At 42.4% G+C, this 25,041-nt stretch overlaps 1 protein-coding gene across 22 annotated transcripts in view; it reads left to right on the top strand.

Annotated features, from left to right (window-relative positions):
• DTNA (dystrobrevin alpha) overlaps positions 1 to 25,041 on the top strand; it is a 224,334-nt gene that overhangs the window by 32,599 nt on the left and 166,694 nt on the right. For 10 of the 22 annotated variants that reach the window (XM_058420182.1, XM_058420178.1, XM_058420173.1 and 7 more), the window contains exon 1: positions 10,543 to 10,739. The exons of 1 other annotated variant lie outside the window; for it this stretch is intronic. In XM_058420182.1, coding sequence (XP_058276165.1) covers positions 10,723 to 10,739 — 17 coding nt within the window. In that variant the 5' untranslated portion in view covers positions 10,543 to 10,722. Of the gene's footprint in view, positions 1 to 10,541; positions 10,740 to 13,598; positions 13,814 to 14,576; positions 14,715 to 21,813; positions 21,888 to 25,041 lie in introns of those variants that run through there. 11 more of the 22 variants (XM_058420197.1, XM_058420196.1, XM_058420194.1 and 8 more) reach the window with 5 other exon arrangements.

Here is a 25,041-nt window from a genome sequence, read left to right as displayed (position 1 = left end):
GAGGCTTTTGAAGCAAGGTGCATTTTTCTTTCAGCTCAGTTATTTTTTCCATTCACTGAATGGAATAAAAATGTTACTTGAACAGTTTTTATTATTTAGTCCCAGTAGTGCTAGGGGGTCAAAGGTACTCAAAGTTTTAGTTGCTCTGAGCACCTAGAAACATGACACCCACCTTAAAACAACTGAAGGCTATGCAGAAAAAGCAGATGAGAAGTGGGAGGGAGGAAGTAAATGTGTGAATTCCTAAACTGACAAAACAAACCTGTGGCGTAGCTGAGTCCTGGCCAGGCTAGCACTGCTAGCATGGTATTTAACAACAAGCCCTGCCACACTGGCATCTTGGGTAATGCCTGAGCAGCATGGGCATGGTGTGGTGGTCTCCTGCCTGCATTTCAGAGTGGTATTCCCAGTTACAGATGTGGACCCTGCCACTCTGGGCATTTTGCTAGTGTATGTGTCTTTGTCCTTCTCTGGAAGCACAGAGAGGTCATCTCCCTCATTGAACAGGAGGTGCTGATGCAAGGGCATGAGTACAGCTCCTTTGAGAGCATCTCTGGCAGGTTGTGCAAGAAGAGGCTGGGCGCCATCCTAAACACATCTTCTCTGGAGGCTGGATGGTGCCTTCTGAGGGCATGGGGGCAGAGGAGAGGCTTTAGGTGCACCACTTCCTTACATCATTACGCTCAGAACTAGCAACAACCTTCCAGTTACCTCTGTAGTCTTAACCAAAAAGCTTCCTTGATTTATTTTGGAAGTGACTGTCTTCATGGTGTGCATGTCTGTAAAATCTGCATGCTTGAGTTAAGGCTCAAAGAACCCCAGAGCCTATCAATATCACTGCATCCACAGCTCCCTCACAAGAATAGAACAGTAATGTGAAAGATAGTGATGGTTCAGAGAAACGTCCTTGCTTTATCCTCACTCTCTCGGTGCCTGTGGATACGTTAGCAGACTACTGTACATAGGGGAGAACATGCCTTTAATAATTCTGTCTCAGCTGCTGTTAATTTGATTTCCCTCAGGTAGTCAGTGTTGTCACAAAGTCCTGGAGCAAGACTTTTTGTAGCAAGAAGTACAAATAGTTTACACTGCAGTGTCTGACGCTCTTGGATATAAAGTACGTGCTTCTCTGAACAAAGCAAAAAAAAAAAAAAAACCAAAAAACCAACCCTCTGTAATTTCTTTTATTTGGGGATAAATATGATGAATTCAGAGAGATGAAAGGAGGTGCTATAGAAAGTAGCAGCTTTGTGGCATCCGACAGTGAGTAGGTTATGACCAGACCTGTGTTTGGATCTGTGCATCACACTTGATTTATTTGTGGCTGTTGATCATGAAACTTAACAGGGCAATGTCAAACTATTCTGCAATTATTACTGGCTTACTTCAGATAAAATATTTTTCTCTTCCCTTGGAAGTTGTTTAGTTTATATTTTCAGCTCCAGTCCAGCTTCTTCTAGCCGTATAACTTGGGCAAGTTGGAATTAGGTACATTGTGTCAGTCCTGTGGTCAAACGGTATTTGTTTGCATTTAGGAAAATCTGGAGCGCTGCCTTTGAAGATAATGGGCTTCATTCTGCCCCAAATTGCCATGTCCCATTCTTTTGCTGGAGTCATTCATTTAAGGGTGGAATTTTTCAGCAGGATTCACTACTACTGCAGCATACTCATACTGCTGTATTATTGCATGGCTCATATAGCTTTGCAAAAACTAAAAGGATTTAGGGCAGAATGAGGTCATGAATTTGGACCAAGTGCATTTGAAAATGCCATGCTAATTATTCACAACTTTAAAATTACTGAATGGATTTTTTCCAAATTTGCTCTATTTCATAGATTCCATTGACATTTAAATATAATTCATTTTATCACCCTGCTATATCATAAAGTCTGGTTTCCCGAATTTTCATTAGCTGGTAGATGTTCTGTAATATAGGAGGAAATAATACTTGGGGCATAGAAAAAAAGTGAATGCAGTCTCTCTGTTAACATTGTCTTTCTGGAACTCACTGATTAATTTTTTTTAGTCTCATATTGCTATTAGGAAGGGTTATTTTGTTCCTGGTACAAGTTGTATAAAGTTCCTGAGATTCTCCAGAAGGTTTAAGATAAGCGTATGGCTGAATTTTCAAAGCCCTAACCTTGCACTCCAGCCTTTCATCCTTTCTTTTATTATAGAAAGTGTCCACTTTTCCTGAAGGTGCTGATTCTTGTCATCATTCCTTCCTATTCTGATGAGTGTGCACCTTTTCAGAGAAAAAGTGCTTGAGAGACATTTCTTCCTTTGAAATGGTTTTTTCTCTAGTTTGGATTTCCATAAATTAGTGCTAAGAGGAAAGTGTGGAGTTACTGAAATATTGCTATGAAGATTGCAGAAAGCACATTTTAATGTTTGAATGTCTGAGAACGTGTATTTTCCTTAGGGTACAAGTTTTCTCTGTGTTCAAATAAATGCTTTCATGGCAGCTGCTAGTGTCTTCCATAGGTGGTATCTAGTTCTGCCAAATTCTCAGCCCTCAGAAATAAGGGTACAGGGTGGGATTATTGGCTGCAGTTGCATTCAGGTGTTTTTTGGTTAGAAAAAAGCATTCTCTAGAACAATCAGCTTGTTAATTACCACATGATTAAGTTACTTCATTACCATAAGCCACTTTTCCCCTCTCCTTTGGTGTTTTGGGGGGTTTTTTTGTTTGTTTGTTTGTTTTTGGTTTTATTTTTTTTTTCCTAATGTGCTCCCTGTTGTTTTTATGTGGTGTGGCGCTGATGTTGTTGTTTATATGTGGTGTGGCGCTGATGTGACTTGGGGTGGGTCGTTTTCCCCCTTTGCTGGGCGTAGTTTCTGCCAGCATTCCCTAATGTGGGGCTTGGCTGCTGTGCCCTGCCAGGGGAGCTTCCTGGGCCTTTCTTTGGGGCCGATCCGGACACCCATCCGAACCCTCCGATGAGATCGTGGTCTAAATGCATGTCCCCAAGTGAGGTGACCGTACCAAGGAGAGGCTTTATTCCCCTTCACTGTTCTGGAAGCAGGGCCAGAGCCAAAGGGATTTGCTAGGTTGGACGCAGAGGTCCTGCCATGCCATCTCCTGAGTGTGGTGCCGCTTTCTGCCTCACCACCAGCGGCTTCATCTCTTCCCCAAGCCTGTGCTGCCTGCAGACCGCGCTCAAAGCTGCCGCGCCTTACCCCGGCTTTCCGCGCTGACATTTGGGATTTCTCCACAGGATGGGTACAGCAGAGGGAGCAGTAGGACAAGCTTCTCCCAGGCTGTCTCACCCTGCGTGCTCCCGCCCCAGCGCAGACCCTCGGGCTGATCAGCGCTCCTCTTCTGCCCCGGCGGCACCGGGGCGAGCCCGAGGGCTCCGTGCTGCCTTGGGGCCAGGACACGGAGGGAAGGAGAGGGCTGTGTGGCAGGGACACCTCCCCCAGCCCTGCAGGGCACTGATGCATTTCAGAGAGCGAGTCAGGCGCTACTGGCTTTTACATAACTCAGCTGATGGGATTCATGGTCTTGGCCTATATATTAATGCTCCACCTCTCATTAGCAGTTTCTGAGACTTCCAGGCCTCCTTACTGTGTTCTTGCTGTGTATTTTTTTACTTTGTGGAGGAGGGGGAAAAAAAAAAAAAAAAAAAAAAGTAATTTCCTTTCTTTTCCAAGTTTTGTGTCTGGAGGGTGAAATAAAATGAGTTTTATTTGAGATCAGGGGAGGTTTTTTTTGTTTTTTGGATGTGGGATGAATGAAAGAGGATTGTTCTATCTTCTCCAACTAGACAGAGAATCTCTTTTGTAGATAATCCTCTTCCAGTTCTGAAGAAAGTCAGTGTGTCACTCCAGCCATGTCTGCCTGCATGCACACTTCACACAATGGCTGAACTTCCACAAAAAACTTGGGGTTGTCTGTCCAGGCAAATAAAAAGAGATAATGTTGGTGGCATTTTTGTAAAATAATTTACTGGAAACCATTTTCAGTGCAGAATTTATCACTGCAGTAAAACCAAGGTGCTGGAGTGAGACAGGATAACAGAGCCATTTCCATAACAAAAATGTCCATATATAATAATTGCAGGAATTAGGACTTTGTTTTCAAGTGAATGTTGTGACAAGACAAGTTTTAGTGTTGTGATCTTTTCTTTCACAAACCGTTCACTTTTCAAGAGCAGGCTGCAATGAACACTGTTAATTAGCACTGTTTGCTACCTTTTGTATACTTGGTTGGACCAGACATAAAGTCTTTAAAGCAGCAGAGGGTTCTTATCATTGAGAAGACAAAGAGCATCTCCTGCTGGAGCAAAGACTGTGTCATGAATCTTTGTAGCTAGCATATGGGCTGTTCGTTTATTTTGTTTTCAGAGTTTGGCTTTTTAAGGGAATGTAATCGTCCTATGTTTGTTTGTCTCACACTCCTGGCCACAGCCAGTAGTTTGGAACTCACTAGACACCTTCTGCTAAATTAAACACCTAGGAAGAAATCTCAGCTGTACTAATTCTCCTTGACTCTCCTGAAATGGAATCCAAGATATCAACCCAAAAAAAGAGCAGGACATGCAGCATTCCCCTCTTAAAGCAGCTCCCATGTGTGCTGGCTGCTCAGTCTGAGCACACACAGCTCTGAATCAAGCTGCACAACCTGCCTGGTACTCTTTCCACAGGTAGGGAGAAAATACAGAAGGGAAAGTGGAAGGGAGTTGGGAATAGTGATAACTGAGGGCATTATCTAGAAAGAGAATAATCATGGAGGCCTGGGGAAATTAAAAGGATAATTGTGAAGGTGGCAGTTGTGCTGGCTTGAAAGCAAAACCAGCGAGAGACTCCAAGTCTGAAAAAACAATTTATTAGGAGGAAAAAAAAAAAAAAAAAAAGTAAGATAAAATAAAATAAAACACATGCAATGGTACAAAAGATCACTGACAGAGTCAGAATACAACCTGGCACCATGGTGGTAGCAGTCCAGAGGAAGTGGTCTTGTTGAAGCAGTGTTCCTCCAGAAAGGTCTGGTAGCTCTTGTCCTCTGGGAATCCAGTGGGAAAGCTGCCTGTTCTGTCCCAGATGCCAGATTATATCCAGGTGGGAATGCTTGGCTCCTCCCCCTGGGCGGAGCATCTCACAATGGGCTGATACCATTTACAATGGGTCCTTGATTGCCCATTAAACAGAGATAGCTCCTGGAGGGAGTTATCTCTGAGTCATGCAGCAGGGCATTGATGGGCCATTAACAGAAGACAGTCTGGAGGGAGGGGGCAAGGGAAACACTGCCCAACCTGGCTTCAACAGCTCATGTAGATGGTGATAGAATACATACTTTGGGCGCATCTTACATTGTAACCTAGGACAGCAATGCAGGTAGGCTGCATGAAGCTGGAAACGGAGGTGAGCAGCTCTCCTGCCTCCTGAGGGGCAGGAGTGGTCATGAGAGTTTAGAGGAAACAGGGATTAGTGTTGGTGGAAGCAATAAATAGCAGAGGATCATAAATCCTGAGGAAGACAATCTTCATTAGGTGCACTGCTCACCAAGTGACTTAAATGAACTATAGCTGTCACTTCAAACCTTGAAAGTTCAGCGTTTTCAGGTAGAGCACAAATAATAGATGATATTAGAAAGTCTGAAAGCTGCCTTTTTATTTATCCAGGAGCACTACCGGTTCCAGAAAGACCTTTCCAGGCCTCAGGACTTTGTGAGCTTAGGTTTACCTGGGGTTTTTTGGGTTTTTTGGTTTTTTTGGGGTTTTTTTTTGTTTTTTTTTTTAAATATTTTTCAGTCTGATAAAATTATTCATTTACCTACAAAACTTCATTTTTTAAAAGTTGCTCTTCATTTTATTATATCTCAAATCCTCATTTTGTTGATCATTTTGGGCACCTAACAAAAAGTTGAGTCTTTTTCCTGTATTTAGGGTAAAGATAAATGGAGCCAGAATTGTTCTAGCTCTCCCCTTAGGTATTTTTCAGGTGAGTTTGGAAATGCCAACTCACAGAGCCACAGAGTTTTTCAAAAGTTACTTAACTCTTCGTAATTAATGTTAAAACTTTGTTCTTGTGTACAAAAATAAAGCCAAAGTCTTTATATCCTGGCTTCTATACATGTGACATGCTTATATATGATGATAAATACTAGTTTAAGCCATGAGTTCATACCAAAAACTCTTACCAAAGGTATAAATACAAGACAGCAAAAGGAAAGATGTTCAAAAGTAAATAATAGATTTTTCCTTTATTCAGTAAAATGGAATGACTGAAAATTTGATTTATTCCCAAAGCTTCAATTTGTGACCATGGATGATCTCCCTTGTTTCTCTTTGGCTTGAATCACAGAAACATAGAAATCAAGAACAAAAAAAACAGCACAAAAAATCCTCTGTTGCTGCAAAACTGGTCACAGAGTATGTACTAAGTGCATTTCCCATTTACTTTATTAGTGCTTATCAAGAGTTCGAACAATTTGCGTGTGTTTTGCAAATAGCAGAGCTGACCCATTTAAATATTTCCAGTGACTGAGCCTCCTGCCAGTGAGCCTCAGGGAAATGGCAGGAGTGTTGTGCCCAGTGAGCCTCATGGAAGTGGTAGGAGTGTTGTGCCCGGAGCAGTCAGACTCCACACTGGGAGACCAGGGCAGTGTTCTGCCCTTGGTGAGCCCATGTCCATCCCCTGGGTTTCCTTCCAGATGTATCCTGCTGTGTTGGAGGCTGTGTGGTGGGAGGCCAGCAAGGGAGTGGGTGCTTGGGGGCTGCCACCAAGAGCCCCCTGTACCCACCTGCTGCAATAGCTGTCCCCCACCTCTTTAAGGACAAAAAACAAACAAACAAACAAACAACAAAAAAAACCACCAACAACAACAACAAAACGTGGTAGGCAGGAGAGAAGCAGCACATGGATCAACACTTGGCCAAACCCCAGCTGCTGGACTGTTTTGGAGAGGGCTGGTGGTGTAAGTACAACTGAGTCAGCTTGGCTGGAGGTCAGCTGGGGCAGTGAGGGGTGTGCAGGTTGAGAAATACTGAATAAACAGCGCTGAATCCATTGTGGTGAGCAGGAACTGCGTGCCTGTCAATGCAATTACAGTCCCTACTCCAGAGCTCTTACTCTTGAACAAACCTGTGCTGAAATTTCTGCAGAGGTTAACAAGATCATTCCAAAGAGGAAGAAACACTCCTGAGTAAGACTTGGAAGGATTGAGCCTGTAGGGTAGAAGATGTTGCTTGTCGCAGTAAGCCCAAATCTTAGGACTGCCAAGACTAATGAATTGAAGACACTGATAGACAAGGGGAGACAGAGAGCAAATTCTGTGCACATTATAAATAGCTGAACATGAAGGGACAGATTATGCCTCTTAGGCACTTGGCTAAATTGGGAATGGGTAGGAAGTCACATGGCTCCAAACATGTTACCTCTTTACACTTGTCACTGGTACCAAATTACTGTCCCCTCTCTGCCACTCCCTTGTCTGCTCACATGCCAGCTCCAGCTCGAGCTCCCGCTCCTCCACAAGAACCTACTGTGTTTTCACACATCTCAAATCTAATGCTGCAGAAGTCCCTGATGTGTTACACCTGATGATGGTTATAAGCAACAGGCCCTGTTGAGAGACCAGTATTTTCTGTCACAGAAGTGGTGAATTTTACAGCTGTACGCTTTGTGTTGTGCATTAGATCCTGGTATTACTGCACAGCTCTTCATCTGAGGAAACTGGACACCTGTCTACTCCTTTGGCTTATGTGATACAGTTTTTGGACATATGACCTCGGACTGTCTCATTCATGGGATTGGGATCATGCTGTCCATGTTGACATCCAAGGTTTCCCAGTAACTTCCAGCATCATTTTCCAAATACTCCCCTCCCCATACTCTTAGGTTTTTTAATACCCTCTTAGGAGGCATGGGAAGCAAACACTGGCCTTTTAGAGGATTCAAAGCCAAATCTCTTTTCCCTCTGTATCTGCGAAGGGAAACACACAAGCTTAGATAAAAGCGTGGATGTGCTTCCGTGGATTTCCCTGCCATTGTTTTCCCTAACACTTAAGCACTCTCTGGAGGTAGTTTGAAGTCCTATAAACAGCTCAGTCCTAATCCTTCCTGTTCATGACTTCATTTCTGAATCATCACATTTGTCCATCGCACCTTCTTCCACGGGGTGCTTCTTTCTTCCTTCCTTGTTGCCCTAATTAGAAAGGAGCTCTCGGCCACAAAGGCACAAAGACTTTTCTTTGTTCTTTTGTCTCTCTGAGCATCTTAAGCATTGCGCTTTTTAAAACCTAATGTTGACTGTCGGTTCTCTGCTTCTAGTGATTATCTGCCCTTCAAGGCTGACATCTTTACAAACAGTTGGGAAAAAGAATTACTTGATGTACGTACTGCATTACATGCAGTTGCACCATTTGAACGGGAACTCTCTGGCTCTGAATTTCTGTGCTCTGAGAGATTTATAAGCCAGCAGTGTTAGAGGTGGCTCTGTCAGAAAGCAGTGCCAGACAAGGCAGCTTTCCTGCAGTTTGCTGCGGCTCCTCAACCTGAATAGTAATAGACACATGCCCAGAGCTCTTGTATCAGGAAGCCTGAGAAAAAGCAGTGAAGTGACTTCTTCGTCTGCCAGGAAGTCCGTGGCACGTGTAGGTGGAGTTTTTAACACGCTCTGGAAGGCAGGTATTGAACTTAGTGGGGTCTGTCTTTGCTAATAACGAATGTTTGTGATGCAAATTAAATCTTTAAACTTTTCAGGAGTTGTCAGGTAATTTGTTACTTAATGTTTCTGTGTTGCTGGCAACACTTCCAGGCCCACGAACCTGAGCTCAATCCAGGTTAAGGAGAGCTCTTGCTTTTCAGTGTGTGCAAACTGACCACGAAAATTGCTGTGGAATTACTGTGTTTCATCAGGCTATATATATGTTATATATGTTCTCAGTATGTTCTCATATATATTCTCAAACACACTTATTTTTATGCATATTATCAAACAGGCAGGAGATGTGGAGACTTTCTTAACATGCACTATGATACAACCTTTTGGCTGATTTTTTTACCCCACCTTGAGGCCTTTCCAAGTTGGACCAGTTTGCTTCTTTAGCCTGCTTGATCACTTTTACTTTGTATCAGTCCGGCCTCTCGACACCAGCGTTCTGAAAAGTGTAATGCCCCATGAAATCAAGCACTGACAAGGCATTTTCAAACCCTATTTTCAGCCAAGGCATTCTGGGCCCAGCTTGGCCTTGCCCCATCTGCCCCAGTCTGTGCTTGCTGCTTGCTTGGCTGCGTCCCTACGACCCCCTCTTGGCAGCAGCTCAGACAAAGGCTGAAGACTCTAAGAAACCAGAGACATTTCCCAGGTTATTCTGTCTGAATTGGTGTGACTGGCAATTGGTGTTTTCCTGTTGCAGCTGAAAGTGTTCAATAATTCATACATTTTACATAAAGTTCTTGTGGCTTGTTCCACTCCTGCCCATGTCTGAGATAAGGCAGACTTGATGGCAAGCAGTATTCAACTGAATACACATTTCAGCATTGAAATCTGCTGTTTTGAAAGATCTGCTGATCTTCAGAGTCAGGGATTTGTGTCAACACCAGCAACCTCTGGTAGGGATACTGAGTTTCTGAGTTACATGGAAGGAGTTTTTTCCCCACTTCAGTCAGCTAGAATGCTATCATTAATCTGTAGTCTGGTTACTTCAGAGTCTAAACAACATTGCAATGCACTGTTACTGTAAGGAGCCACGGACTAAGACTGAAAGTTTAGAAACTTTCTAGTCAAGATCTGGTACAAACTTTTTTTAATTTTATATTTTATTCTGGGGTGGTTGTTTTTTTGTGGGGTTTTGTTTGGTTTTGTTTGGTTTTTGCTGGGGTTTTTTGTCGGTTTTGTTTGTTTGTTTGGGGGTTTTGTTTGTTTTTGTGGAGTTTTTGTTGTTGTTAAAATGCCCTTCCTCCATAAAGCTCCCTGTGCAGGGACGAGTCTTTGTCCAGCAGCGGGTGAATTGCTGCTTTTCCCCCGGCCTCTATCTCGTTGTGCCCGGGGACCCCTGTGGAAGGTGCACCTCGGGGGTCCCGCTATGGACGGCGGCTCAGTCGGTGGCGCTGGGGCTCAGGGACCCTGTCTGAGTGGGCACAAGCTGTGATTTCAGGTGCCTCCCCGTTTCCGAAGGCTCCGTGTGGCGCTGGGGCTCAGGGACCCTGTCCTGAGTGGGCACAAGCTGTGATTTCAGGTGCCTCCCCGTTTCCGAAGGCTCCGTGTGGGGCTGCTTGCCGGGCCGCTGGCCCCGGTGCCCGGCAGCGCGGCGGGCGGGCGGCTCCCTCAGGCGTGGGCGGGCGGCCGAGGCTGGAAGGCCGTGAAATCCTGCCCGCCAAGCAAGCCCCTGTGTGTGTGTGTGTGTGAGTGAGTGAGTGAGGAGAGGTGGGGATGGGGCAGATGGGGGTGGAGTGGCAGCTTGGGAGGATGGGAGGGAGGGAGGTGGAGGGATGGAGGAGGAGAAGGGGGCCGGGTGCCTGCGATTGGTAAAGCTCCACGGAGGCATCTGCCAGCAGGACTTCAGAGGAATGTGAAACCAAATCATTTAGAAGTTAAAGATAGACGCAGAATACACAGCATCTTGAGCCAAGGTTTAAATTCATCCCTCTCTGCCTGGCTTCTCGCAAAGCTCTGCTTGTCAGCTTGCCTCTGTCTCCTCTAGCAGCTGTAATATTCCCTAAAGAAATAACATCATTCTGGATACTTGGGAGTTACTAAGGTGGCAAAAGAGATCATGGTGCATACAGTAGGGTAAGTAGGAAGCTTGTCTCTGCGTGCATTTGCTAGGGTGGTTCCTCTGGACTTTCCTGCTGCCTTCGGAGCATTCTGGCAGTTCCTCTGGGATGCGGTGGATACTTAAGTAATGCTTACCCCGGGCGATTTAAGTCTCCCGTTTTCCCCATATGGAGCGTTTGAACTTTATTCCTAAGTGAAGTGTTAACTCATAAGGTTACTTTCCTTGGCATACCTAGGGAGTCTTGGGCTTTATTTTGCCACTGTCCTTTGGAGTGCTTTTTCCTAACAGATGATTTTTGTTATACACCTCTGCTCTTTGTTAGTGGGGTATGCTGTTTGAAATGCTGCTTATTATTACAAATTTGAAAAGCGGGTTGCTTTCCGTGTTATAGAGGATGTAATCAATGCTTGCTTGCTTGTTTGGCCATGGTTTCACTTACAAACTATTTCCTCGTGGGTGAATTTGATCATAGCAAAGGGTTAATTAAATTTAACCTTGTTTGTTTGTTCCCAAATAATGCTTTTACTGGGAGTTCGATTTTTTTTTTTTATTTTTTTTTTAAAGAAAAAACAACAAACATTTTGGCTATCATTTTCTTTGATCAAAGTCCTTCTAGCAGTGATTTAGAAAAGCTGTACTGGTAGTCCTCACTTAGATAGTGAATTTGTGAGTAAAAAAAGGAAATTCAGGCTCTCCTGTTCTTTCTGCAACTTATCAGAAGTAATTTCAGTATCTGGCAGATACATTGCCTCATTGATCAATTCCAGGCAGTTTCTGAAACATTTCTGGTGAAGTTGTGGTGTTCCTATACCAAAAAGGATTTTAAAATACAGCAACTCATTTGGAAGTCAGATGTAGTATTTGTTATACAGCAAGAACTTAGAGTCTGACAGTTTCTTCTGAATCTGGGCTTGAGTGTGCATCATCTAAATTCCGGCATTGTTTTTACCATTTATTCTGGTCATGTGTGTTTTACACTCATAGTAGGGGAGCTCCTAACTTTGGATCTGGTGTCAGTTCACCCAAACATACTCAGAATTCCTGACGTGTTAGTACCGCCCATAATAACCATAGGAAATAGGTGCTGTCTACGGATAACTGGAACGCCTGACATTTTTGGTTATAGATATCAGTGCTGAAGAGATGCATATAATTACAGTCTGTGTCGTGCAAAATATGTGAAAGTGGGTGAACTAAAATAGAAACAGTTCCTCTGTTTCGAGGAAAGATGATGTGTCTGGTATGTTTTGGTATCTTTCTGGCATTTGATTGAGTTCATAGCCATTGGTCAGCTTGCCTGAATTTTGCAAAATACTCCTATGTGTTTGGGTGAGCAAATCTGCTGCAAAGTGTTTTCTGTGTGATTAGCTGTAGGGGATGGAAAAGAAAGCAATATATAACCTTTAAAGTAAATCTGCAATAAAAAATGGATGCAGGGATGAGAAATGAAATTCAAGCCAGTTCTTTTACAGTTTGTAATAGCTGGGTGTTTTTTAAGTAGCTCAGATGAAATCAGTGCTTCAGTCCTGTGCTAAATTTCCAGGCTAACAGTTGCTTACCTGAAGGAATTTTTTTACATTATGTTAGGGAATTACTGTAATATTTGTTTTGGTATTGAAGTGGAAGGCCTTTGAGACAAGAAATGTCAAGACAAATAAAACTTGCAGTGAGTCTTGGTGAAGTTGTGGTTAGTTTCTGGCTCTTGCTCAGGCTCCTGTGCAGCTTCAGGCAAGTCATATGAGCTCTCAAAGGCCCTGCAGACCAGAAGGGGTTGGAAGGACTTGAAAATGCCTCTGTTATTTCTCTGTGTTGGGTGTTTAGGTAGCAGTTCCTCGGGCTAGGCATCGCCTCTGATAAGGTTTAACACAATAGGCTTCTGTTTGCCCATGCACTCTTCCCATGGCTATGGCCTCCCCAAGGAAGGAGGGAGAATCCACAGATTTAGAAGCAGGGGTTCACTGCACCTTTTACAAGCTTCCTAAACTGAAAGAGAAAAATAGACTGACATTCAGAGGTGAGCAGGAAATAGAATTAATGTTCCATGGGAAATTCCTGAGTCAGTTCAAAATTTAATTGCATTTCCCTACCACAGTGTATTGCTTTTCAGAAGTTATAGTTCAGGAGCATGATGTTCCCATTTTATTATCCGAGACCCTTCTCCCATAATTAAATGTCCAAGAGGCACTGGAGAGCTTTGTCACAAAGAAACATGCTTTGAATTCTGGGAAGTGAAGCTGCCTGAAAAACCCTCGCTCCTGGATGGGAATGAGCATCTGACCTCGGAACAGGATGTTCCCAGGGTAAAGAACTACATTGTGGTATTAGATTGACTTTAAAAAGTGTTCTAGTCTACCTAATCCACCTGAAATTATATTTTCCAATTGTCCTAGCAATAAATGGAAAACGTTCACTAAAGTGATACTTTCCCAGAGAAAATGTGGGTGTATTTGATACAAATTCTAAATTATTATAATGTTGGCATGTTTACTGAAGTGGAAAATCCTTGGCCAGCTGTTAGGATGTATTTTTCTTGTTTAGGGTGAGTGTGGTACTGCATGTGCTCAGTGATACTGTGTGTACTACACAGCAGCTTGATACTGAGGTTTTTGGGTAAGGATGTGGCAGCTGTATCAGGACACAATGCAGGAACTGGAACCTCTTTCCTCTCCCTGCCCCATTCTTCTTCACTAGCCTTGTGGTCTTTAGGTGACTGGGGTTTGTTGGGAAGTGGGGGTGGGGGAAAAGAGAGAGAAGCAGACATCACTTTCTTAAAGGCTTTTGTTGCAAGATGTTGCTAGGGATGGTGACACCCTCTTCTTGATCTTCTGGACTTCTTTTCCTCAGTGCAGCTTTCCCTTCTTCGCATTTCCCAGGACCCCCAATAATCCCACACAGGGCAAAATGGAGAAGTGCTGCTGAGACAGAGAGAATGGGATGGTGAGAGGGAGCCTGTCCCCTGTCCTTGCCTCTTGCTGCTGCAGAGAGGGGAGAGATCATGAAGGTACTGATCTTCAGGGGGATCCGGCAAGGGTCAGAACATTGATGAAGATGGTGCCTCCTGATGAAGATGGTGTCTCACACCCACTGTGTGAGTAGTTGAGGTGCCACTCTGATGTTGGTACAGTAGCATCACTAGCATATGCCATCCTTTCCTGCTCTGAGGAGCTGACTGTTTGGTGTCTCCTAGGGAGAAGCACTGCTTTGCCATGGCGGTAGCATGTCTGCTTCTCAAGGAGGCTGGTCTTGTCCCTCCCTTCTTGTACCAATAAGTTGTAAGTGACTTTGTCATGAGAGTTCAAAAACATCCTTCTTTCTCAGGTGAAAATGGGTTTACAGAATTTTTTCCTTTAATAGATGCTACACTTTTTTCTTTGCAAACAATGCTAAAACCAGTGGCAAGGATATGCTTATGGGTATGAAAAATCCCTCCTTGCTACATTTTACAGTTGCTGTACATGGTTCCCATTTTCTTTGTCATGATCTTTTTTGTCTTTGTAAAAGCTGGCTTCTAGCCTCACCTTCAAGCTTTTTGCAGTGGTCATTTTGCCATATATAAGAAAATGAAAGTGTCATATGGAACTGGCTGGTAAGGAGTTTAAGGACTATTTCCCCAAGGTTCCCTGACAAATGTGATGGTGTTTTTCTGAGCTCCAAAGAAGCAGCTTATAGTGATACAATTTCCTTCATTTTCCTTTCCTGATTCTTCTCCCAGAGATTTGTTTTGGCAGAGTATGACAGTCTGTATGGTGCACCACACTGCAGAAAGCCTCAATTCTGTAAGTTTGTAATACTGTAAAAAACCACAAACATGCCCAACCCCCAAACTAATGCAATTATTATGTCCTGTGTAGCCATATTATCACTTCTGAGCCCACGAGTGGAAGCCGAAGGACATTGCCTGTCCGAGTGATGTCGGATCTCCTGCACTTACTGTTGATTCCAGCTCCTGGTGTATCAGGGAATAAAGAACTTCCTGGCTAATTGTTATGGTATGCAGTGACTTTACCTGGAAACACAGCGATACTTCCCACTAATAGGATGCTTAAAAATGCATCTAATTGCAGCTGTGGTAGTTGAGAGAATGCCTAACACCTAACAGTCTTGAGAAACCATTCTTCCTGCCAGGGGATGTTGCAGGAAGCTGAGTTTTACTATTTCTTTCCTGTGTCTGAACCAATTACATGGCCTGTTGCTATAAACGTTGATTTGGGGATTATACTCTGAGTAATAAAGAGATAGGAAAGCAGTGGAAATCATTAATCTTTCTCTATTAATTCATTTGCTTGCACGGTGATAGCTGTTTGCTGAACATAACCTTCCCTGGGGCAGTGGAGGGAAGGAGTCAGCTTCTGTGCCTGTGATCTTTGTCAAGCCATGGAGAAGAGAAAGAGGGGTTTGGTGTATCCCACTCTGAGAGCAGTGATGGTGATGCTCGCCTGGTTCTGTGAAGTCCTCTGGGTTCAAGGGATGAAAAGTAGCACCTACATGCTGCATTCTTGTTTTCTTTTATGCCTATGGTGAGGGTAAGGCTAGTCTGGTACGAAATACCTCTTTGTAAATTTGTAAGAAAGTTTGCGCTAAGTGGAACCTGAAAAAAAAAGAGATAAAAATGAAGCAGAGACAGCAAGTAGATTTTCAAAGCAATTTGATGACAACTTGTGACTAGTCTTTTTTTTAAACACTACCAAAGTTAGCAAAGACAAAGCACAGAGGAACATGCTTGGAGTGAAGTTGTCCTTCAGTACTCTTTACTAAGTAACAGCTGCAGATAGAATTAGTAATCTTGGTTTTTCCTGCTACATTTTAAAAATACCTCTTGTAACAGAAGTATGTGCTTTCTAGTAATTGCTACCTTTTCCGTGCATGTTCATTCTTAATGTAACATTGTCCTTGGAAGAATACCAGGGAACACTTTGATTCTTTCCAGATTTATAAAGCAATGATTATTTGGCCATCACAAGTTTCTGTCCCCCTGTTTTTTTCTAATTAAAAACTCATTTATATTTGATTAAGTGACCTACTGTATCATTTGTGTGATATGGAAATGCAATCCATTCCCTGCTTTTAGGTCATTCTTTTTTTCCCTATAAATTGACCTGGGAATGACTACCTTTGCATCTAAAAGAAAAAAATGCATTAAATTACAAAGGCAGCATATTGATTTAATAATTTTTTAACTTCTGAGTTGATAATTCTGAAATTCTGTCACTTTTTAAACATGGCATCCTAACTATCCTGTATAACTGAAAGCTTCCTCACCTACTTGAAAAATTAGTCTAGGAGAGCTGGTCAGTCCTTTTTCTTGGTATTTGATGTAAATTTTTAATTGCACTTATGATAGTAAATACTTAATTTTTCTTCGAATATACCCTAACGATCTTGTTTCCAAACAGATCAAACAAATTTCCAAACAGATCTAATAAAATGCAACGTGTTTTATGCTTTTATTTTTGTTCTTAAAATTTTGATCAATTTCCATGTCTCATTAGGGAAAATAAATCACATCAACTTAATGCAGCTATAAATTGTATTGTGCTGGTTGGTACAGGAATGCGGGGAGAAGCTAACAAAAGCTAAGAGTCAAGATATGTTCTCTGGCTATTCTGTAAACAAGTCATGTTGTTTATTTCCTTAAAATCTCCACTTCTGATAATGCTATCTATCATGTTACCTCCCCAACAACTTATTCTGCATCTTGGCTTCCCATCTTTCTCTGCCTCCTTCCAGGCCTCTTCATCCAAAGCTCTGAATTCTCTTCCCCTGATTCCAGCCATAGAGTTGGATAACCCATCAAACACAGTCACAGCAAGCAGGGCAGGCTGGCAACGCTTTCAGAAGTGGTAATTCAGCAGCAGTCCTTGCTCCATCCCCTATGCTTGCCTAGAGAGTCTCAGGAAGGAAATTTCTGGAGGGGACACATTTTCAAAAGCAAGACGTAGTTTGTGGCTTGCAAGGAGCCCCCTGAGCATGTCTCCCGTAGACCCATGTCAGTTCAAAACAGAAGTCATCAACAAAGGTGCAGACCTTCAGCTGCCAGAGCAGTCAGTTGCACTTGTAAGCTCTAAAGCTCTCTGTGAGCCATCCTTGGGGATGAAATGCGACTTCTGTTAATAAACTCAGTGGCTGTTCAGTGATAGCGACAGGAAAGTAACAATTGTATCTGCCTGCAGAATTTTTGTATGTGAAACCATGGAGGAATGAAAGCTTGTCAGCAAAAGAATAGTTGAAGATTTCTTTTAGCACAGGAGAAACTATTTCTTTTCCATAAGTTTAGCTTTGAAACTTGCTGAAAATGTGTAAACAATACCTTCAGCCTCACACTAGTATTTGATATATAAAATTTCAGGTCAGCCATAAAATTTAGCAGAGAAACTGAAAAAAACGTTTTATAGTAGAAAGTGGGGGTAAACAGAGGAAACTTGCTAAAATGATAATGGCAAAAAACAAATATGTGACCCTAGGTAATAGTAAATATGATTTCACAAATCATACAGTTAAATAAATAAAGGAGGTAGTGCACGGTTGAAGAGTATCCAAACAAATAAAAGTTCTTAATCTACATTAAATCTGGTACTGTCTTCCTAAATAGAATTAGAAGTCTTAGAGACTAAAGACTTTTGGAAAAAAATAGTAGTTCCAGGCTCATGTGAACTCTTTGCAGGACAGTACGTTTTTGTGGAAGGGGGAATAGGTAGTGGCTGAGTGTCATGTGCTCACAACTTGGTGGTAACTTGGGCTGAGGGGGCCTAATCTTTGCTGTTACACTTTTTAATATCCACTTTTATTGGTACGGTGTATTCTCTGTGAAAAAGGCATCAACTAAAGATACACTGATAATTTTTCAGGCCACTCTCATTTTCAGGAAGTGGAAATAAATTCCTTGTGCACAAAGCCTGAGCTTTGTAACTGTGCATGTAAAGTACTAAATAAGTCATCCGTTGTGTTATGTCCAAGAGAAACCAAGCTCTACCAGAAAGCAACCCCAGCCTAGCCAGGTCTGTCCATACCTATTTCACAGGTCATTGGTCCTGTCCTTTTTCTGTTGTGCACCACTGTAGGTGAGTGCTTGGGCTTGTACTAGGCTTGACTGCCTATTTTGACAGCCTCTATACAGAGCAAGGACATAAAATTGGGTATTTCAGCCTTGGAAGAAATAGTCTTACCTGTTTATCCACTCTGTTCCTGGTGGATAGAGCAAATAAAAAGTGGAGAAGTTTATGCAAATACTGGCCCAGTCCTGGATGGACTTCCAGTGTTTTGCAGTGTGTGCTGATGAAAAACTACACACAACTTGGTGCCTTTCATGAAGCAGCATTGCAAGGGCACTTTTGTCTTCTTGGGTGCACAGAGGCTGCAGTGGTGGTGTGTAGTTCGAGAACATTCACTGGGCTGTATCCTTTGTAATTTTTGACACCAGTACTGCCTGGGGAACAGCCAGTGGAACAGCAGCACTTCAGGAAAGGATAGAGGTTACTGTGGATCTCTGATTGATAATGAATTGGTGATGGTGAGCTGTGGCACAGTAGAAGGGGGAAAAAGGAAAGCACAATATTTGAGCTGCATGTGGGACCACAGCCTGCGGGGAGCAATCCCCACATTGGTGAGTGCTCAGCTGGAGTTCTGTGTTCAGAAGAAACACAGAAGAAAATGGTGACTGCTTTGGATGTGGAGAAGAGGGCAGGAAACTGATCAGAGATCCATCGGACATACCGCAGGGGGACACCCTGAAAGGGTTACATTTTCTGTGCCTAAAGAAGTGCAGCCTGCCAAGGAGTGAGTAGGAGAAAGGCTGGTTTTCAAGCACAGACAGCACAGTACAGGCTGTTGCAAATACTGGGCCAGTAATCTCTTTTCTGTGCCATGGACAGAGAGAAATGGATCTAAAATGAAATAAGGAAGAGGAGTTAAACCCTATGAAAGTTTTATCCACAAAATATTCTGCCAATGGATCTTGTGGAGTCTCCATCACTGGAAGTGTTAGGAATGACTTTAATAAACATGAACAAAATGTATCTGACTCTATCTCACGGTGGGAGGTGGATTATGTATCTTTCCTGCTATCCCTATGATTTGACGATACTAGTGATAATACTGCACATGGAATAATTTTACTGACAGACATTCTTTCTAAGTTCTGGTTGCAGAAATCTCTGCAGATTGGAATGTGTTTTGCTGAGGTGGAGGAGGCACTTAATCATATAATTTCCTCATTTTGAAATGTTCCTTAGATCAGGCATAAACAGCTGGCTTTGCATTTCATCTCAAATATCATTGTCCTGAAATACTTGGGGACATCACTTTGTCAGCTGGCACTTGACAATCCATCCTAAATCTGAAATATGTAATTGGATTCTTCGGATGAAATCCGAGTTTCCTTTGAAGTCATGGGGTTTCATAGGGTAAAAATTTCACACTGAGGACAGAGTGATGTCCACTTGTATGTGCTTAGCTTTACTGTCCTAGGCAGGCCTGTTGTTTTGAGGACAAGGATACAAGGAGTGGGTTGTAAGAGCGTGTAACCTTTGCTATGACAAACATTTGGCTGCAGAAGGGGATCTTTGGAGTTCTTGTGTGGGTGAGTGAGAGCTTGCAACAGGCATTACATGAGGTGAATTAATTTTATTTTTTTTTTTTTCAGATAATGTGAACAAAACAAATTTACACCATCTGTTTGTTCTGAAATAGACAGTAGAAAAGCAACCTTCAGTTTTTTGTTTTTGTTTAACATTTCTTTTGACAATACTTTAGGCAGTCTGCATTCTCTGTAGTGTAATGCAATTTCTTCCCTTTTTCTCGTTGAGGAGAGGGGTGTTCTCCCCCGAAATGCATTTTTATTGCCAGTGGTCTTTAGTTTGCATTTAGCATTCAGACAACTATAACTGCAAGTTGAATGTTTCTCCAGCTACTGGATAATCCCTCCTGATGAAATGCACATAAAGAAGTCTCCAGATTCTATGAATTGGAGTAATTCCATTGGAAATATTCTGGCTCTGTTTACACCAGTGCAAATTTGGAGCAAGTTCACTGGTCACACATGTAGAGGAGGAGATAGTCAGAATGTCATCCTAAAAATATCACATTGGTGTAGAAGCTCAGTGTCAATCTCAGAGCTGAGAGTTAAATTTTTGTGCCTCATAATGCGTTGCATTTCACATCCAGATTTCTTTGCATGCAGGCTTTTCTTAACTGTGCCACAATGTGCCATGTGTAGGAATTGCATGTGTAGACCTAAGGCTAAAATAAGCCCAAAAGAAAGTACAAACCCTAGACTTTATTACCACCAATACATCAGTTGTTAATAACCTTACAGTGTTATTATGCTAACACTAGAAACATAATCGAATTGGAATTATTTGAAACTGCCATTCGGGGAAAGAAGATGGAGGAAAACAGCTTCATCCTCACAACATCATGTTTTCCTTGACCTACTTAGACTAGGGAAGAAAATGTGTCCCTTCCCATTACAGCAGAATAGGTTTGTTCAGCAATTTTATAATGTGAGCACACAGGAGAAGACTGGATTTCCTAACCACTCCAGGAGGATTTGGAAAGGAGAGTAATGTTATTTCACACACTTATGACTAAGATGTGTAAGTTCCTGTCCAAGCTATAATGTTACTAGTTTAATCAATTTGGCAGAAAGTGCTTAGAGTATTAAAAAAAAAAAAAAAAAAAAAAGGTGAGGGGAGAAACAGTTGTATTAAAAGATGAGAGGGAAAGGGCAGTGCTTGGGCTGCAGTTGTGCAGAGGGACCTTCTGCTTCTGTGGGCAATGACATTTCCTTTGTCTTCAACTTCCCTGTTTCAAAGCTTTTGGGACTGCTGAGCTGGAAGTGGAGGAGTCCTGAACACAGGTGCAAGGTGCATCTCTGCACATCCAGCACCCCTGCCCAAGCCACGGAGCAGGGAGCCACAGCTGCAGCTAAAGCACTCCCAAAGAAAAATCCTGTGTGCTCTTCCTCCTCCACATCTGTGCCATGAGCAGGAAGGGAGGTGCAGGCGTCTGGGTTACACCAGCCATGGGGCATGGCAGTGCTCATGGGGTAGGCAGCTTGTAAGATTTGGGGTGCAGCCCTCCTCTCTAGATTTGGACATCATTGTGGTACTTAATTTTTGCTCTCGTATGCCTGAGTTAATAAACCATCTTTATCTGAAAATAAACACCTGTGGGTAGTCCTTTCTAGGCTGCTCAGGTCACATTCCTCCACAAGGTGTTGTTGGTAATTTAGTATTGTCAGAGGCATTAGTCACTGCCATAGTAGCTTAATAATGCACGGTAGGAGCCAGCTGGTAATTAACAAATTAGAGATATCATCTATATTTTCCTCAAATATTTCAGATGTAGCAAAATAATTAAAAGGAGAGTGCTTCGAATGTTTAAGGCTGTTACATATATTTAAAACATCTCACCCTGTTAGGAAATTATTCATTGTTTTAAAGGTCATCTGGGCCTCATCTTGCTGCTGTTCCAGGATTCTGTAATTCACACTGGAGAGCTGTGAAACAGGGGAAGGGGCAGACTCCTGTCTTTTTCCTTAACACTTTAATTCTTCATCATTTAGCAAATTCATGCCAATGCCTGACTTTTGTGCCTGTTTTTAGGAGTGGCATGACTTTGTAGATCTCAGACGTTCTCTTTTGCACTCAACTTCCTTTCATATTAGGAGTGTCTTGAATTGGAAGGTTATGTTTATGGGTATGAGACAGAAAGATGAAATTGGCTTGTAATTGAAGCTAAGGAGAGAAAAAGTTAACACAAATATTATGAAGCTGCAACTCTGGGACAGACACCACAGTATGAATGAAAGTGATGATGGGTTTCATTACGTAGTGTAACTGAAATATGCTGGTATGCACAAGCTTGCTTTAATTCACTTGGCATCTCCATATTTTATCACCAGATGGTGACCGGCAGTTTCAAACTGAGATGCTCTCAATTACCTATGCGTGATGATTGAGCAATAGTATACTTTGCTACGTCTCCCATCCCTGCTGCTTCAGCCCAGTACTTCTTGATCCTCCTGTAGCCTGGCTCCAGGACTCGGCTCTGAGTATCACAAACGTTGACTCTGCTTTTTCTCCGGGGCAGGATCTGATCTGGGCACTCTGAGGCAGACGAAGCAGGGAACAGAGAAAGCGATCGGAGGAGCATCATTTCTACGGGTAGGGTGTGGTGTTATCTGTCTTTGTGGGGAGTGCTTGGGTACTGGCAATGGCTTGGAGAAATACGATTTATGTCTGAAAACATTCTTCTTGTTGATAAAAAAGTACTTTTGAAAGTGTGGCTGGGTGCTCTTTGGTACACAAAGTTTTTTGTCAGACAGTTTGTGTTCAAGCTTTGAACTCATGGTACAGATGTGAGCAGCTGTACAATGTAATGAAAAGCAGAGAAGAATCTGCCCTGTAATACCTTTGCTCTTTGCTACATTAAGTCACCTCCACACTGATGGAGAGAGCACTGAGGATTTCAAAGCATGTGTTTCTGAAGCTTACAAAAGAAAACAAATTCCATATGCAATTTCTGTTGAGTTTTTTAGCCTCTTAGAGTCAAGCTGAGGTGTTTTGAATGCTTCCTAATCCTTTTTGGTACTAAAGCACAAACAGTAGAGATAGAAAAAGGCTACCAAGTTATTCACACAATGCTGTTAACAGGGTAGACTTGTTTTCTGCAGCCTGAATTCTCTTCTGTTGTTGTGGGTGGCTTTTGCTTGGGGTCTTTCTGGTGGCTTTGTACTGACTGTTGCCTCAGCAGAAGACTTTCGCTATTGTACTGTGTAACAGCAGAGCATGAAAGCGCAGGCGACACTGAGTCACAGAGCATGCAGACATGGGGAGAGGGTGATGCTGCTGGCTGGGTGAGAGCTGACACCCGAGAGGGCAGGCGGAAGCACAGCAACACGCCAGCCTTCACCTGCGATCCCACAGCGTGCTGAGAGCCGGCCTCACACATCCCCGCCTGGTGCCAGCAGCACAGCAGGCACATTTTGCACATTTACTGCTCCTTCCACTGTCCACACCGAGGAGCCTGTTGAATGTACCACTTTTCTGGTTTTGTTGCTATGCCTGGATTTCCCTCAGTGCAGCGCAAGGGCAGGCTGTAGGGGTGGTCCTACCTGGTACTGTCCCAGGCTGTGGGGTGGCAGCTTGGCCATGCCCAGGCCTGGCAGAGCTCCTGGCATCCATAGCCCAGACATGGCTGGGCAGTCTCACCGGCATATCTCTCCCAATGACAGAACAGTGTTTCCTAGTGCAGGAGCTGTTCCTGCAGGCAGGACCTTGCAGTTCATCCAGGGATTACAAGGCACATCAAATTTTACTACAGTTTTCATCCCCCTGAAGCCCTTCATATACCCAAACAATTTCACAGACTTCATAATGATTATAGCCTGTTTAACTGCTGTATGTATAAATATTGGCACTACATTTTTTTTTTTAATTATTTCTTACCCTTTGTGTTGATTCAGTTCATGACCTTCACACCTCAGGTTTTAAAATGCCACTGCATTCCATAGAAGACTATATTGCTGTTGCGGGGAATGAAAATAGCTACCATAGCAAGGGAAAAAAATAAAATAAAGTTTTATTTCTTCAATCTGATACAGTTCATGTAATCATGGAATGTAGGTGATGTCTTTAATACCTGTCACTCCTTTGTACTGATGCTTTCAAAATATTTGGACATGAGTCATGGAGCTTTCTGTTCACCTGGGAATGAAGAAAGACACTCACTCTGAATGTCCTTAGTTGCTGCTTTTTTCACATTACGTTTTAGGTTAGTATTTCTGCAAGGAGGCTATCCAGAAATCCCAGAGCAATTTAAGCCTCCAAGATTTCTCCATTCTGTAGTTTATTTTGACAAAACAATAGTCAGATAACTCTGCATTAGTGGATTATTGTATTACTTGGATATTGCATTCAAAACACTGCATTTCAGTACAATTGTTCAAAACCAAACATTATATAGGTAAAATGTATTATTTGCTGCATTCCTTTTATTCTGAACAAGTTTCTAACATCTAACTGTATCATTTTCTGGAAAAAAGGCCCCTTACTTTTGACACATTTTGTTCTGTGCTCTTTTTCTTCACTGTTTAAGTCAGAATTAGGCTGTCCTCTTCGTATTTTATTTTTATTTGATATTAGGGAAGCAGTAAGCTAACCTGTGTGTTCTGTGTTCAGTCTGGATGAGTGACTATTTCCACAAAGACTTGCTCACTGGCTGATCACTGTACTTGCAATTTACTTTTACTGTCAAAAAATGCCAAAGCTGAGCATTTTGGTTCCAAATGCAGATGGCTAAGCTGAAAACCCTTTCTTTTTCTAGTTTTTGGGACTGCTAAGTGAGGTTTGGGAGTCCCCACCAGGGTTGTATTGGAAGCAGTAGAAGTTCTGAAGAAGCTGTGAGGAATTTTGGTTGAATTTGGGAGTGATCTGCTCTTTAGAGGATCCCAAAGTCTGCATGTAAAGGTCGATGTTGGCATCTTGCAGCGAGAGTTTCCCTGCCCATGGGAACCCAGGCTTGTGTATGTGTTTTTTTGAAGCAAATGGTTGTGGTGATATGTGCAGGCTTATCTGCTTAGCCTTTTCATCTGAATGGAGCCTTCCAGGATGAATTGACAGGATGAAAAAGTCAGTCCATCCTGTTTAGAATTACGTGTGTTTATTCAGTCCTTTGTTAAAGCTGGTGCTGTTATTCATGCATGACTTCGCTTCCATGTAAGTTTTATTATACTTTGATCTCCTGTAGCACCCAACAAACTTTTTAAAACCACTTACCCATAAACCATTGTTTCACAGCAATTATAAAGGAATATGCAATGAATCACAAATGTGAATATTACCCAACAAGATATTCCTAGAAACAGGAGAGCACTTACATATAATACAATAGATAAATCATTTATAAGGAGTCAGTTATTAAAATAATTTCTTTTTAATACTCTGAATGTGAGGAAGTGAAAAGCCTGTTCACTGAGGATGTTTGCTGGGCTTTTGAAACTTTCTTAAGTTTCCATCCTCACATTCTTGTTACAGATTTGAAAAGCCAAAGCTCAACTATAGTAGTTAGGGTGATTCCAGGTTAAGGTAGCTTTAGACTATGAGTATATATGTATGATGTGTACATACACATATGCATATATATGTGTACAGATAAATTCAACAAACTTTTGTCTTTAAGAGAAGTCCACAGCGTGCTTGGTGCTTCTTTATTTCTGATCAAAGACTTTGTCTGCTGAGATGCTTTCACAGTCAGGATCTGTGGTCATTGTAAGCAAATCTCTCAAGTGAGCGGAAGTCTGATAAATCTAGCTGAGCT

Source organism: Hirundo rustica, chromosome 1 (genome assembly GCF_015227805.2).
Source record: "Hirundo rustica isolate bHirRus1 chromosome 1, bHirRus1.pri.v3, whole genome shotgun sequence".
Taxonomy (NCBI): Eukaryota; Metazoa; Chordata; class Aves; order Passeriformes; family Hirundinidae; genus Hirundo; species Hirundo rustica.
This window is presented reverse-complemented; position numbering and strand designations above follow the sequence as displayed.